This window comes from Candoia aspera, chromosome 16 (assembly GCF_035149785.1).
Source record: "Candoia aspera isolate rCanAsp1 chromosome 16, rCanAsp1.hap2, whole genome shotgun sequence".
Taxonomy (NCBI): Eukaryota; Metazoa; Chordata; class Lepidosauria; order Squamata; family Boidae; genus Candoia; species Candoia aspera.
The window spans coordinates 4,762,522-4,779,202 of record NC_086168.1 but is presented as its reverse complement, the minus strand read 5'-3'; the positions used below and the strand labels follow the sequence as shown (position 1 = coordinate 4,779,202).

General features: G+C 45.9%; 1 protein-coding gene across 1 annotated transcript in view; it reads left to right on the top strand.

The window, feature by feature from the left end:
• Nucleotides 1-1,242: 1,242 nt before the first annotated feature.
• The window catches only part of RAPGEF1 (Rap guanine nucleotide exchange factor 1), an 85,013-nt gene continuing 69,574 nt past the window's right edge, over nt 1,243-16,681 (top strand). The window contains exon 1 of the mRNA XM_063315978.1: nt 1,243-1,400. Coding sequence (XP_063172048.1) covers nt 1,376-1,400 — 25 coding nt within the window. The 5' untranslated portion in view covers nt 1,243-1,375. The remainder of the gene's footprint in view (nt 1,401-16,681) is intronic.

Genomic DNA, 16,681 nt, shown 5'->3' with positions numbered 1-16,681 from the left:
AGAAAACTTGGATTTGAAGGCAGCGTACTCATTTTAAAATTACAGTTTGTTGAATTCTTCCCTCGAAGAGATTTTTAAGAGGGGGGTTGGGGTCTCATTGAGTCACATAATGCACCAAAACACAGCCTGGTTTAGTTACAGTTTGGGGCACTGTCTGCATTTGGTCAAGTATGTGGCGTGAACCCAGCAACTCTGGTTTATTTGATAAATCGTGGTTAAAAGAAGCTACGGTTCACCCGATGGATGAACCTTGCCATTCTCGTCTTCCACTGCTGTTAATTCATCTTCCATGTTTCTTTGTTTTAAAGAACTTGGTTGCTTTTTCCACAAAGGGGGGGTCACAAACGGTGGCCCCCTCTCTCACCATTGTCACCAAATGTTGTGCTGAAATTTTCTGCCACGAAAAAGCAGGAAGTTGGCAACTGAGGACAATTGCGTAATATTCCCCCCAAAGAAAGCATTGGAAATGGACCCTCGCCACAGGGACGGCTGTAACAACACCAAACATCTGGATTCCAAAGTATTCCTGGAATGAGGAGTGTGGTAAATGCTCCCCCCTCAAAAAAATTTGTTACAGAGGCAAAGTCAGAAGAATGGCCTGAAATCAGGCCCTCTCCGAGATGCCCGCTTTCAACCCCGCCCTGTGGCTGTCCACGAGGATGGTTGGGGAATGATGGGAGGTGTAGTCCAAGCTTCAGGTTGGGGCCCACCCCCTAACATCAGGTCCCTCCAAGGGGAAGGGGGGAGATGACACTCATTCCTGCAGTCCCCCTGCCCCTTCCCCACATGGCCACAATTGGGAGCATTGTGCCCTGAGAGGGGAAGAGACTCCACTGCCCATTTCTCCTGGGAGATGGGGCCTGGAGTCCCTCCCTGGCCGGGCATGATGGAAGCTTTATTCCTTCCAGGGGAGGCAGCTCCCTTCTCCTCTGCCCTGGGAGATGGGGCCTGGAGTCACCCTGGCCGGAAATGATGGAGCTTTGGCTCAAGGGGCGCAGAGGGGGCGCGCAGAGAGCGCCCTACCGGCCTCGCCCGCAACTGGGCACCGGCGGCCGCCCGGCGGAGAGCGATGGGGCCGGGCAGCCTCCCGCGGAGGGAGGCAGAGGGAGCTCGCTCGCTGCATCCGGCGGGGCGGGCGCCAGCCTCCCCTCTCGCCCGCGGCGGCGGCGGCAGGAGCGCCAGGCGGGCGGCAGGGCGCGCTGTGGGTCGGGCTGGCCCTGCTCGGCGGCGGCACCGGCGCGGGAGGCGGGAGCAGCAGCGGGAGCCGCGCGGAGCTCGCCGGCCGCCTGCGCGTCCTCCGCCCGGGGGCCTGCCAGCGCCCGAGCCCGGCGGCGGCGGCGGCCGAGGAAGCAGAGGCGCCCGGCGCGGCCGCGCCATGTCCGGCAGGGTCGAGAAAGCAGGTGGGTGGCGCGCCGGGCCGGGCCGGGCCGGGCCGAGCCAGGCAGGCCTCGCCCGCCGGGGGACAATCCGCCAGGCCGGCCGGCCGGCCGCGGATGATGGGCAGCGGGCGGCACAGCGGCCCGGCCTCCTGGAGGAAGCCCTTCCCGGCCGGGCCGTCGGGAATGGGGCAGCGCTCGCTCGCCCCCCCCCCCATCGCTCGGGACGAGTGTGCAAGGCGGCGGGTGTGCTTTGCACGCGCAGCGGTGTGCGGTTAGAGCCCCGCGCCTTCCGGGAAGGGGGGTTTGGAGAGGCGGCGGGGGGGCGCTCCGTGCACGTGCGGAGGGGGGCGCGGGCCTCCTGCCTGCGTGTCCCCGTGCGCGCGCGCCCGCGCGCGTGCGTGTGCGTGCGTGTGTTCTGCGCCTAAGGTGGGGGGTCGCCGGGATGGGAGAAGCCCTCCCCGCGTGCCCCGGCGCCGCAACGATCTCAGCTGCAAACGCGTGCTTTCAGGCGCGGGTGCAAATGCGCGCGCGTGTGTTGGGGGCGCCCCGATGCCCGGGTCCGTAAATGCACGCGTGGAAGGCGCGGAAGACCCCGGATCATAAAGGCTGCCCGTGATTGTGTCTCGTAGCCTTGCGCGTTACATTGTCTGCATTTGTGTATATTGGAGTTCGATTCTGTTTACAGATGTGGGCGTGGAAGGTGTACGTCGGCAATAAATGCGTTACATATCAAATGTTTTCGCTTCCTGTCTGTGCCTAAACATGGATGTTAAAATTTGAAACATTAGTTCAATTTCAGTCATTGCAACAAAGTAACCCGTGCAATCGATGCGGAATGTATCTTAAAAAGATACATTCTTTTTTAAGACACAAGAAAAAAGATGGTTATTGGGGCTTGGTTGACAACTGTTCAAGTGCAGAAGTTTAATGAATAGCACCCTATGTTTTATTTATAAAGCATGCAAATAGGCAGATAGATGAATATCTGCCTGGGTGTAACTGCATTTATGTGGAGAATGCCTGCTGCATATTTGCATGCTCCTTTTATAATATGGGTGCTATATACCTCTTTACAAATCGGATATACACTTACGTGTGACATGCACATTAGTGTAGGAAGTGTAAGCATATCTAAGGCCTGGGCTACACATCTGTGTTGCAAGTGCATTATGCATTGATAATGTATTGGGTACCTCTGAGATGAAGCCGCGTTTTTCTTTGTAGAATGTGTGCATCTTTGCATGGAAATTGATCCTCTGTAGCTTGGCACTTTCCCGTGCTTTTTTATATTTCTGGTTAATTGTTTTAACTCTTTTAATTGTTTTGAATTTTATTCATATGCGTTTGGTTTTGTCCGCTTCCCACGTGAGATGGGCAGTTATATAAATTACAGTTATTTTTATTATTATTTAAATCGATTGGCTGCCCAGCTCCGGTGGACTCTGGTGATTGATTGAAATTGAATGAATATTTTTTTTAAATAAACCTTATCGGTGCATCTGTGTATGCATCTGCGTATATAATCTATATGTATGTAAGAGTATGTTAGATTCACACCAATCTGATGGCACATTATCAATTAGTAATCTATGTATATAAAGAGAGTCAGTCTGGTGTAGTGGTGAAGGCATCAGGCTAAAAACCGGGAGAATGTGAGTTCTAGTTTTGCCTTGGGCACAAAGCCAGTTAGGTGACCTCGGGCCAGTCGCTTTCTCTCAACCCTAGGAAGGAGGCAATGGCAAACCACTTCTGAAAAACCTTGCCAAGAAAACTGCAGGGACTTGTCCAGGCAGTCTCTGAGAATCAGACACAAGTGAATGGATTTTATTTAAAAAAATGTATATTTAGATATATACTCTTTGAAACACTTTACCACCGGGTACCTGATTGGTCCCAACCTGTAAAACATTAAAAACCTAGCTGTTTGTCCAGGCATGAGAATCACGAAGTTAGTGAAGCCTGGGTGGGATGGGATGGGATGGGATGGGATGGGATTGTATTTATATCATATTATTATATTATATTATATTATATTATATTATATTATATTATATTATATTATATTATATTACATTACATTACATTACATTACATTACATTACATTATATTTATATTATATTATATTATATTATATTATATTATATTATATTATATTATATTATATTATATTATATTATATTATATTATATTATTTGGCTTCATGCCTAAGGCAGAACTAGAACTCACGGCCCCCCGGTTTATAGCCAGGTGCCTTAAACCACTACACCAAACAGGCTCTCTTTACATACATAGATTATTGATTGATCGTGTGCCATCAAGTTAGTGTCAGCTGTTAGCAACCCCATAGACAGTGGTTGGAAGATCTGAAGGACCAGGTTAAGGACAGATAGTCATGGATAAAATCTATCTATGGGGTTGCCAAGAGTCAATACCGATTTGATGCCATGTAATCAATCCATTCACCTCTTTATAATGGTTTATAAATCTGTACAACTCGTTCACAATCCTACTTCTACTGGGAAGACCTGTTGGCATCCTCCTTCTGACCTCCAGGAGACCCCCACATCCATGCAGTCTTCCTCTTGACCCATGGAATAACAATTCTATCCATTTTTCATAGCCCCGGGGCCTCTCTGTTGCTGAGATGGAGTGCTTTTTGACTGTCATTGAGTCAGCAGAAAATCATATCATCCAGACATTTGATCTGCCTGTTGCTTACTCCTCCCCTGTTCCTGGGCCCTGCCTGTCCCAACTTCCCTCCAGGCTAACAGATGACAAAGCTCAACAAATTTTATATACCTTGAGCTGCGCTCAGACGGTGTCAGAGGATGGTGAAAAGACTGCTTTAACTCTGGTATGGCAGAAGGACAATTTAAGCCTGTCTCGGTCCTGGGCTGGAGACGAGATGCAGATAATGTGGTGGGGACACTGCAGAAAAAAAAGAGGATGATAGGTTATATTCAGCTAGTTGCAAGTGGGGAACACCCTTAGAACAGACAAAGGCCTCAACTTTTTGGAAAATAAAGTTACTACCCAAATCTTACAGTATGGACTTCTGTGGTGGGTCACCTAAGTAATTCAGGCTTAGTCAAACGTTAAATGTCCTTGGCCAGTTTTGGTAAATGGTCTCCCATCCCTGGAGCAGGGAATTGGGAAGGAATTAAGCCATTTATACAACATCAAGTAGCCAACAGGCTGGGTTCACACAACTTTGAGCCACTGAAAAAGCTAATCCAAGCTTTAAATGTTGTGTGAATCTGCCCACTAGTCAGATACGTGTTCAAATATTTGTGGGTAGTGTGTAGCAAGGGAAGGAGTCTTGTGTTTCAGCTTGATGTTTATATTTACTATCATAGAAGAATCACAACTGAAGGATTTCTATTGTGTTTTCAGACTGAGCGGTGTTTTGAGGAACTGGAACACACTGTTAGATGTGTCGTATCTCAAGCAAATTTGGGGAAAATTATTTTTCCAGCATTTGAAAGGAAAACATGGGACAGATTTTTCCCAAACAGGAGGCAAAAAAAAAAAAAGTTCTCAGATGCAGGTGCAGATCCACTCTAGTTTCTGACTTACTTTCTTGTGGATTGAGGAAAGGAATAGATTCTGGGTGTGAACCACCCAAACTTTAGTAAAAAAAAAAAATTTTTTTTTTTTAAAGCTAAGCTTTGCAAAACCCCGGGCTGAAATCTGTTTTTGCCGGGCCCAAGAACACTTTATTTTGTGGCATTTATTAAACCACAGGAAGCAAAGCTACTAAGGAGCATTTTGGACAGTAAATGAAGGTTGATTTTATATACATAAATTTATTTTGGAGCGGAACACAGTCTGCTGGTATTCTGCATTTGGATTCCTTGTTCCCCAGCAGACTGGATCTGGTTGAGCTTTCTTGTCTACATCCTGGGAGGGAGAAATGGTTAGAAAGATGCTCCACTCCTGAACTAAGTTCACCGCTCCTTTGTGATGTACCCAGGGTGCTATATTTAGAGATTCAATTAGTGTTTGGCAAGTCAAGCAGCGAATCTATTTGGTTTCATTAGGCAGCATTTTATTGGCAAGGAGAAATCAATGTGGTGTGGCCGTCGGTGGTGCAAGGACTCGCTAGGTACCTTCCTTGGGGAAATGCTCAGAAACGGTGTGGTGCCACGCATGGCTTTTTCTCAGCTGTTCAGCTGTTGTATAGACCATTTCAGATGCATCTTGGGGCTTAGAAGAATTAGATGCCCACCTGAGATGGTTTTGGAAGTTGGGATTTCTCCAGTGGCTTTGGAAGTGGTCTGTGAGCTTTGGAGGGCGTTCTCCAATTTGGCCTACACAGTGGAGACCAGAACCAGGTGGAATAATCTTCTCCTTCTCCTTCCTCCTCCTCCTTCATCATCATCCCTTCTCCTCCTTCATCATCATCCCTTCTCCTCCTTCTCCTCCTTCTCCTTCTCCTCCTTCTCCTTCTCCTTCTCCTCCTTCTCCTTCTCCTTCTCCTTCTCCTTCTCCTTCTCCTCCTTCTCCTCCTCCTCCTCCTCCTTCTCCTCCTCCTTCCTTCCCAAAGACAAGAAGAAGGTGAAGGTTTCTCCAAAGTTTTTCATTCTGTTCTCCAAGGTCAAGGGTAGAATAGTAAAATCTTGAAAGCTTGTCCAGGTTTTGTTTTGTATAAAACAAAAAGACTTAATGGTCAGGGATAATAAAAGATGTTGTCCATCAGCCACTGGTGCAGATTCCATTAGAACGAGGTGGGCTAGTAATGATTAGACCAGTTGGCTGGGGAATTCTGGGAGCTGAAGTCCACAGATCTTCAAGTTGCCAAGGTTGAGAAACACTGGATTAGGCACCGTGGGGGCTGACTGAAAGTCAGGAAAACCAGCACAGTGCATCAGGCAGAGCTGTGGCAGGCCACCTCTTCTGTGATTGAGCTTTTTAATTTATTTCCTGCTTCTCGATTAAAACTTGGAGTTTGCAGATCAACATGTCTGCTTTGACTGTCCTGTCTCCATGTATATGGGAGATGCGATGCTCAATTCCCATGGATGTGGGACGATGTATGTGTGATACATTCAAAGGGCAGCAAGCTAATGAGTGATTACCTAATTTCCGCTCTCACCCCATTCTCTACTTTTGCTGAGGCTATGCAGGAAAGCCAGAAATGGTTTAGTTCTGGCGGTGGCTGAATGCTGGCATTTTGTGAGAGCGAACAAGGTCAGCTGCTGTTGAAAATCCTGTGGATTTAAACTAGAAACACGGCATCAGTACCCTCTCCTCTGCATAGGTTATGGGCCCAAGGAGGTGATATTTAAATGCTTCTCAGGGTGTCAGAAGGGAAAGGCAGTTTTGAGCTGGGGGGGGAGGGGAAGCAGCAGAAAATGACAGCTGGAGCTTGCTGGAATGCAAAACAGCTGAGCAAAGCCTTAAGCAAAAAGCTGAAATTGGAAACAATTTCTAAATTTATTACCTGGGTGTGGACAGTCCTTTGAATTCTGGGTCACAGAGACTTGAGTCTCCCTCTCTCCCTCTCAAAAAAAATAGAGCTTGGTGTATCCTGAGTGGAGAACATTTTCATTACCCTGAACCTGTAATTTGTTTTTGCCAGAATGCTGCTTTTCGGATTTTTCACTGCTTTTAAAGAAGATGACCGGTCCTTTTGCACTGGGGAGGCAATCCACTGACTGGGTGGTTGAGTTTATTATCACTCGGTTTGAATTTGAAAATGTCGAGTGGTGGAATTTATGCTCTGTCCTGCGGGCACCAAGTCTAGACAGAGATTTGTGCGCTTTCTGATGTAGCTGCTTCACCTTCAGTAGAAGGGAAATCCCTTTGGAATGAAGATGGTAAAGTTCTCTTTGGTAGGACTGGATCTCAGCTCTTCCCACAGAAATTCTTCAGATTCTTTTTTTTCTTCCGATAAGTACTGAGCCCAAAATGATCAGAAAAGGATTTTATGGAAGAGCTGAGATGATACTGCAGGTGGGTGGGCCTGGAAGGGCTCAACCCATCACTCCCCATGTGCTTACATTTATGCCTACCTAAATTCGAATACCTTCCATCTCAAGATCTTCTCTTCTTCACTTTTATTACTGGTGTTCTGGCATGACAGACCTTTTTATCCTTGTAGTTCTCCTTCTATCTTTGTTGGGGGGGGCTGGCTGTTAATCCCAGAGTCTCAGGCTAACTCATGCAGAGATACAACAGGCAACCTCGGGTTGAATTTAGGAATCACGGCATTGAATTATAGCTGGCTGCTGTCGTTCTCGCTCAAGATGGAGACACTCTTGATCTTCTCTTTCATTGGAGAGGCAGGCTACTGATTCCAGGGTTTCAGTAGGTATTCTCCTTGAACACCATTCAGAAAGTGCTTTGACAGTTATGACAGTTATCTCTAAATTTGTTTGTGGTGGAGGAAATTCTTCTCTTTGGTTGGGATGATCAGGAAACCTAGAGTCCCACCACAATGTTGGAAATTGGGGAACATACTCCAGTATCCTGGAATTAGCCTCCATGTAGGAAAACAGCGTTGACGTGCGTAGGTGACCGTCTTCTCCAATCTTACCTGTGCTTCTTTAGATTCAGCTATAAATGCTGATCATCTGTAATGTGCTGGGGATCCTGAGTTTCCAGTTTGCACCTGTAATGGTATGTGGGCATGACCTTGGGAGATGGGGGTGGGGGGGAAGAGATGCTACCTAGGAACGGTCAGATAAGAGAGGGCAGAGTCCTCAGCTGCACAATGGGTGGAGAAAGAGGCTCAGGAGGGACCCTCCCTAGTTTCTTGGGCTGTAAAGGAGATGGCAGGAGATTTGTCCTTTCAGACTTGCAAGATTCTCTAATGTAGCCTTACAATAAAGTAGAATTAGCTCATCTGATCATGTTTCCGGTCTGGTCTACCTCGCAAGGCTGACATCACCTGGTTTGATGGACAGATATAGATTTGTGCCATGCCACCAGAGGTGATGCTAAGATCTAACACGGGAGATACAGATTGATTAGCTGGATCAAAGGTGTTCCTGGTGTAAAGCTCATTGATTAGTCTCTGCTTATTCTTGATCCAGGTAAGCAACCCTTTTTCCAGCTGAGCCTCATCTTCCCAGGGCCTCCTTTTGCCTCCAACGTTGAGTACATTTTCTGGGCAAAAAAAAAAAAAAAGATCATTTCTACTTTGCCCCCAAATTGCTTCTTAGTTGTGATTGCTTTTCTCCAGTCCAATTTTCATTCTTTTTTTTTCTTTCTTTCATGTTTCCCACCCTGCCTGGCCTCACTTCTCTCATTCTGGCCTTCCCAAACTTGGCAACTTCTAGATGCCTGCTGGGTTGGGGAGTATGGGAGTTGTAGTTGGTCATATCCCCAAAGCACAGGGCTGGGGTTAAGGAAGGCTGCTTGCCTCATTCCCTTAACCTCCCTTCCTTCTCTTTCTCTCTCTCTCCTTCCTCCCATCCTGCCTCCATCCCTCCCCTCCCTGCCTCCCTCCTTCCCTTCCTTCTCTCCTCCCTTTCCCCTTCCCTGCCTCCCTCCCTCCCTTCTCTTTCTCTCTCTCTCTCCTTCCTCCCCTCCCCTGCTCTCCCTCCCCTCCTCCCTCCCTCCTTCCCCTTCCTTCCTTCCTTCCCTCCCTCCCTTTCTACTTCCCTGCCTGCCTCCCCTCCCCTCCCCTCCCTGCCTCCCTCCCTTCCTTTTCTCCTTCCACTTCTCCTTCTCTTTCCTTCCTTCTCTCTTTTCCCTTCCCCTTCCTTCCTTCCCCTTCCCTCCCTCCCTTCCTTCCCCTTCCCTCCCTCCCTTCCTTTCCCCTGTTTTTTTTCCTTTTGACCAACTCTCTCCTTAATCTTTCCCTCTCCTTTCTTCTTTCTGTCTCTTTTAATTCATCCAAGTTCACTTTGCTTTCATTTTGCAGCACAATCAAAAAAATTTGGCTGGGGTTTTCTTTTCCCCCCCCTCTTGCTGAATTTCTCCTGGATTTTAATTGTAGCTGGCTGCCTCCCTCAGCTTCTGCCTCTTCATATTTTAGATTCTTCGAGCCGGCAGCCTTGTGGTGTCAGTGCTGTGACCCTCTGGTTGCCCCTTTAAAGGTTTCTATTAATGGTTCTTCTTCTCTATCTTCCTCCTTCCCTTTCTGGTGTTTCTCTCTGCTTGTATTCCTTTAGCCTTCCCTATCACATTGCAGCAATGATTTACAACAGTATTGTTTTTTGAGCATTCTTTCTCGTGAGTGGGTATCCTCTTTCTGAAACGGCCCTTCTACAGTGAAAACATTGTTCACAGCTCTTGTGTGCAGTTGTAGACAATTGATCTCCTCCAGGTTTTTTTTTTAAAGCCTCCTTCCATTGATAAATCCTGCTAGCTTCATGGAGCACCGTAAATAAAACTTGCTGCTTTTTTTTCCTTCCAGAATGCAGGGTTGTGGGACTCTGTCATACTGCTTGGGAGTCTGAGCTGTATTCCATATTACGACTTCCTTGCTCCCAAGGTGTCATTGACAATCTGGTTTCTCCAAGGATAGAAAGCAAGCGAGTCTACTTCGAAAGCCAAAAGGAAAAGACTAAATAAATCTGAGCTAAACTCCATCATTATGCATATTGGCAGCCCTTTGAGGTGGGCAGTCCAAGGAAAACTAGAACTCTTTTTTTTAATCCGTTCAATTGTGTCCGATTTTTGGAGTCTGCCTGGACAGGTAGACAGTTTTCTTGGCAAGGTTTTTCAGAAGTGGTTTGCCATTGCCTCCTTCAAAGGGCTGAGAGAGAGTGACTGGCCCAAGATCACCAGCTGGCTTTGTGCCCAATGCGGAACTAGAACTCACAGCCTCCCGGTTTCTAGCCTGGTGCCTTCACCACTACACCAAACAGGCTCTCCATACAAAGCTAACCAAGATTAAAATGAAAGAACTGAACTCTGTGGTGTGAATGTAGCACTTAATGGCCATTTCTAAGAAAATTCACACCTGAAGACAGACATGTGCTCTCTTATTTTCCATTCCTTGTTCTTGAACCCTTTGACAGTCCAAAACCCAGGGGCTGTTTTATTGTCCAATTTGCATGGAAAGTCCTGTGCTTTTAGAAGCACCAGCAAACGAATTCTGTCTTGAAGTCATCATTCCTGAAATTTCTTTTTCTGGTTGGGGAGCCGGGAAGCCAGATTCTCTTGCAGCAGCCAAATTCCACACATGAATTTAGAAAGCGTTTAGTTGTTGGATCACCAGCGGGGCCAAGCAAACATTCCAGAAAGCCTCCAGATTGTGTTAAGCGTCTTTCTTGGGAAAGACCAAAAGTGTTTTATTTATTTATCTGAATCATATCTACATCTACACACACGCAACTTGTGTGTGTTTCTGTGTGGATGTTTGGAAACATTCTGGAACCTTGTAGGAAAACTGCAAGGCAAGGAAGCAGATGACGAAGTGATCAGCAGTTAATAATGTTTACAAGGAAGGCTTGGAAAATTAACAACATTTAGCATCTGAGACGCTAATGTGAGTAGGTAAGAGACAGGTTCCAGTTCTTTCCTTCGATTCTTGTACCGTTCCAGAAGAAACACACAATGTACCGTTGTGTGTGGTGAGGGGTGGGTGGAGGTTCTGCGTGGACGGTTGCAATTCTGCAATGCATTGGTAGCTTTGCCAAAAAAAAAAAATGAGCTGCAATATTAAGGCGACCAAGGACAGAGATTGTGGTCAACTTTTAGAGCAGAATGCAAAGATTTTAAGCAAATGTGTAAATATGCTGTCTCCTCGTGTGCACCTGATTATTGTTTTATTTGTCTGTAAGCAAGAGAAGCTTTCTTGGTGGTGGTAATGGTGGTGTGGTGGTGACCACAGCGTGCTTAGGTGAGTCTTCCTTGCAGTGACCAATAAAGATGCCAGCTTCTAGCCCTTGTTTGGTAGCTCCATAGGTGATGTCGAGGAAGATGGGCTTGGTTAAGGACAGGTAGTGACAGACATGTCACTAATGGCTATCCTGAGAGGAGCTGAAGACTCTCCCAGAAAATTAACCCTTGTGGTAAGTAAAAAATGGCTTTGACAAAGAAGGTTGGGAGCAGGTATGCAGTAGGACATGCTCCTAACTTATTGTAGCCCACCACTCAGCAGCTGTTACCATTTCCATCCATGGAAGCCCCTCCTAGCTGGAGAAGATGGGAGGCGAGGTCCTCTTGTCTCAGAAGAAAATCAAGTTGAGGAAATCTGATTTGTACAACCTGTTTTGATCCCTTTCCTTAGCTTCCTGGCCCCCAGTGTTGACTCTCTGGATCCAGTCTATTTGCCACCAAAACCTAGGTGGTTGAGCTGTGATGATGATCTAGAACCAGATAAACATTTTTTGGAAGACATGCTATTTGGACTTCTTCGGTAGAGTCTTTGTGGTCCATCAAGTTTGGCCTGATCTGCTGTGCTGTGTAGTGAAAGATCTCAAGTAGTGAAGGATCTTCACTGCTTCCTGGACCTTCTCAGCTGAATACTGATCCCTCAAACAAATAATTGTGGGAAGTCTTCACAAAGGACAGGCATCTGTTAGAAGATTCCTGTCCTTTTTCAGCCAAGATGAACAGCCCTCAGAAAGCTGAGGGACCTGTCATCTTCCAGGTATTGCTGAACTCCACATCTTTCCCCATCGGCCTGACTGGTTGAACCTTGTAGTTTACTGACAATGCAGAGTGCTGGTGCTTTTCTAGCCAATTAGGACCTTGAATATGAGACAGGAGAAAAAGCAGACAACTGACTGGTATTTGAAATAAAAGAAAGCATTGCAGGTGAATTAAAAGGCCATCCAAGGAAATATTTCCACAGCTAGGTGTCAAGTATGGAATATTTCCTCCATCAGTATAATCTTTCTCCCAAGGTACCATGCACTTCAATGCTTTGATTGTTGTTGTTGTTGTTTATTCGTTTAGTTGCTTCCAACTCTTCGTGACTTCATGGACCAGCCCACACCAGAGCTTCCTGTCGGTCGTCAACACCCCCAGCTCCCCCAGGGACGAGTCCGTCACCTCTAGAATATCATCCATCCACCTTGCCCTTGGTCGGCCCCTCTTCCTTTTGCCCTCTACTCTCCCCAGCATCAGCATCTTCTCCAGGGTGTCCTGTCTTCTCATTATGTGGCCAAAGTATTTCAGTTTTGCCTTTAATATCATTCCCTCAAGTGAGCAGTCTGGCTTTATTTCCTGGAGGATGGACTGGTTTGATCTTCTGGCAGTCCAGGGCACTCTCAGAATTTTCCTCCAACACCACAGTTCAAAAGCATCGATCTTCCTTCGCTCAGCCTTCCTTATGGTCCAGCTCTCGCAGCCATATGTTACTACGGGGAACACCATTGCTTTAACTATGCGGCCCTTTGTTGTCAGTGTGATGTCTCTGCTCTTAACTATTTTATCAAGATTGGTCATTGCTCTTCTCCCAAGGATTAAGCGTCTTCTGATTTCCTGACTGCAGTCAGCATCTGCAGTAATCTTCGCGCCTAGAAATACAAAGTCTTTCACTTTCACAGTGCTTTGATACTAGCACCCAAACAGCTAATCAAACAAATAAAGCAATAAAACCCTCAAGCACTGATGAGGTCCTGTGTCAGCTTCTGTGGTGCTGACCATGCTGATTGGAAAGGATGGAAGGTACGATCCTGATGTCTCAGAAGGACATCAAGTTGAGGAAAGCTGGTTGGTCCGATCTGGTTTGATCCCTTTTCCCAGTCCCCTTCCCCCAACATTAAAACATTAGTGGATATTGGATTAGATGAACTTCAAGTTTCCATGGATCTAAGATGCTGTGTAGCATCTTCTATGCTTATATGACTTTCCCTTTCCTCAGCTTCCTGGCTCCTGATGTTGACTCTTTGAATCCCATCTATTTGCCACCAAAACCTAGGTGGTTGAGCTGTGAAGATGGTCTAGAGATGGACAAACCTTTTTTGGAAGTGAAATGAGTTTGAAACTCTCCTCATCTGCAATTGCACGTATTAGCTAACCAATGGAACATTTACAGAGTTTATATTCAGACATCCTAGTTATCAGAATACTTAACGAAGTCACTGTGTTTGCACAATGTGTTGGCTAATAAGCTAACCAAGCACCCTGCATTCACCCAGTGTGCCATGCCTGGGGAAAGAAATGATCAAAATTAACATTAACCAAATTTAGTAGTATGAAGGCAGCTTCAGAGTATGAAACCCTGTTAGATGGGTTGTGTGAAGAGAACTAGAAAGGTCAACTGTGACTAAAGGAGAGCCAGATTTGTACCTGCTATGTGCAACTCTTGCTCACTACAGAAAATGCTATAATATTAATAATATCTTGTTCAAAAGCGAAAGGAGCAGAGAACATGGCTAACTTTAAAAGACCATTGATGACGGAAGTCAGATCAAGATTCTGAAATGCTTGGTAGCGTCTAAAAATTATGTGTTTGCATCTAAAAATAGAAGTGTTTTTTTGCACCTGAAGGGTGGAAGTATATGTAAAATATTTCCTGCATTGTGAGGGTGTAAAGGTGATACAAACGAAATGAATAACTCAAAGATGTTTTCCTGCACACGGATGGTGCGCCAGATTCCGAAGCTGTGGGCAAGTGCGTGAACATGCCTGGAGGAAGAACTGACCAGTGTCCAGGAATGGATGGCAGTGTTGTGAGTCTGTGTGAGTCCCTGTTCTGGTTTTCTAAGGGCAGCTAAACTGAATCCTGTTTCAAAGATCTGATGCAGCCAGAACATTTAGCTGGTCCTGAATCAGAGGCTCAACTTGATTGAAGTCCTCCAAAGATGGTTGTTTGTTTGTTTGTTCGTTTATTATTCAAATTTAATTACCGTTGGGTGTTGTCTCTTCGCAAAGGGACATGTAGTCCTCTAAAAACGGATAATATTTGCTCACAGGAGAGCAACAACTATCAGCAAAGATTGTGCTTTATCAATTCCATGCTTCCCTCCAGATTTACAGGGCTAAAGGGGGCTTGGAGACTCTGCAGAGTATTACTGGCCCAGGGACAAAGTTTAGGATCCATTTTTGTACAAGATTTATGCATCCTTTCCCCCCACTTTGATGGTGATAGGAAACATAATAATGAAAGTGGACAGTCCTGGTTTACCTTTCCACTGTTCTGTCCTGAAATTATTTTATTTATAGCAATGAATGGGATGTTCCTGAAATTTTGTTCCTTTCATTTAAAACTACACCTTGGCAGTCCATCTTTGAAGCTGGTTGAGATGTTCTTTGGAACCAAGACAGCAGGGAGTTTCTGGAACTGCAGGCAAGCTTTTAAAAATCACCAGCCACCATATCTGATCCTGGGGGTGAAAACTGGATTTGACTTGGGCTTTTGCATAGCACAGCTTTTACATGCTGAATTGGGGGCACATTAAGCAGAGGAGGTGGCTGTGAAAAGCGGCCGAAAAAAGTGTCAGATTGATTTCGTTGCAGAAGCGTGACAGCTGGGTTTCAGAAGCCCCAAAATAGAATAGATGAGGGGCCAGATGATGAAAGTTGGAACAGATCTCTGTGAGTATGAGGAATCAACAAATAAATAATCATTTTGCACTAGGAAAACACAAAAACTGCATTCTCTCATTGACAGAAGATGTTTACAATCTGAGCAAGTGTGTCTCGTGTTTATGACTTTGTGTCACATAGCCTGGATTTTTTTATTACTGCCAGAAGTGCTTTATGGTGTGAAGGAGCACCCTTCTTGGTGTTGCTGCTGTTACAAAAGGTGAGACCAGGTCTTCTCGGTGGCTGCCCCATTCTTGTGGAAAGTTTGCTTGATAAAGTGCAGGAGGGCCCTCTCTTGAAATGTCTTGGCTGGTTTTCCTGAACCCGTGTGAGATGTTGACTCAGTTCACGCCTTTGCACCAGTCTGTAATTGTTGATTGCTTCTAGCTTTGTGGGATGTATGCCCACAGGTCTTTTGGTGTTACTTTAGCTAGCAACACAAGAAGGCTGCTTGGTGCTTCAAATCTGAAGGCAAAAAGATGCTTCGGGCTGCACGTGGCATAAATATAGCCTTTGTCAGCAACTCTTTAAAGCAGCTGAATCTTTCCCTGGAATTCTGCTCCAAAGCAAATGTTTGCCTTCAAATCTGGAGCACGGTTATAGCTTGCAAACCACAGCTGATAATTTTAATGTAATCTGTGAATCTATCTAGTTGTGGCCTGTTCAGTAAGTTAAGATTAAAGCAAATTGTGGTTCTCTGTGAAGTGTGAACTCAATTTCTATCTCAGTATGCTTCTCATGCCACAGAGTCTTTCCTAACCACACAAGATGGGAATGGCTGGTCTCACCTCTACAAGAGAATAGCTAGTTCATGATCTGTTGGATTCCATGGACAGCTTCTTGACCTCAAGGATATATTTATATCACATCCCCCAATTGTGGTTGCAAGGGTTGGGATGGTCCCTTCCCTCCTGACTTAGGAGCCAGATTTTCTAGAAAGCCCCTTTTCAGGACAGTTGATTCAACCCACATTGCTGAATGCCATAATGTTTGTGCTGGTAACTCCAGAAGACTGTAGTCTCATTGTTAGATCTTGGCCCCACAAGAGCCGTTTGTGCTTTGCGCACCAGTTCTCACTCAGTGCACATAGTTGTTGGCCTCTGGGGGTGCTATGGGGTGTAACTTTCCATCCTGAACACAGAAGAACACATCTGGGCAAGCATTTCAGATGCACATATGTCACGGATCGGGAATCACTTCTATCAACAGTGATGGTAGATGGTCTAGAACCCTAACCCTTGCTACACGACCAGAAATATTGGATATACGTTGTGGCTTCCTCAGTTTCATTTAAATATAAGAAAAACATTCCTGACAACAAGAGTCCACCTTCTCATCTCTGGGGCTTTTCAGGAAAAGGCTGGATAGCCACCTCTCAGAGATGGTTTCATTGGTTGTCCTGCACATAACAAGGGTTCAACTAGTTGGTCCTTGAGGTCTTTTCCAACTCTACAATTCTATCATTATTTTTTATATATACTGGAGGAGCGTGGTTTGAGGGGCAAAGGACCATGTTTGAGAGGGGCCCTGAGAGCCACAAGAGAGGGATCATATTATAAATGTGAGTGGGGTGGGGATTTCTGGAATGGAGTTGGGGGTCAACTTTTTCAACTGTGATGTGCCTGTTTTAGGAGACACACTCTAGTGTTGGTGTGTTTCCCATTTCAGGAAACTCTAGTCTCCATTTCTCTTGATTGGAGGGAGTATTAAGTTTCCCTAAAAGAGGATTCAGTAACCACATGTAACTCTGGAGCCAAGTTTATCTGTCCCTGTTCTTGAGGATGGGGGTTTCTCATATCCATTGAGAAAAACAGCAGCTTTATTTTGGGTGGGGATGTAGCTTTGCTTCTCCGGAAAAATATCGGTC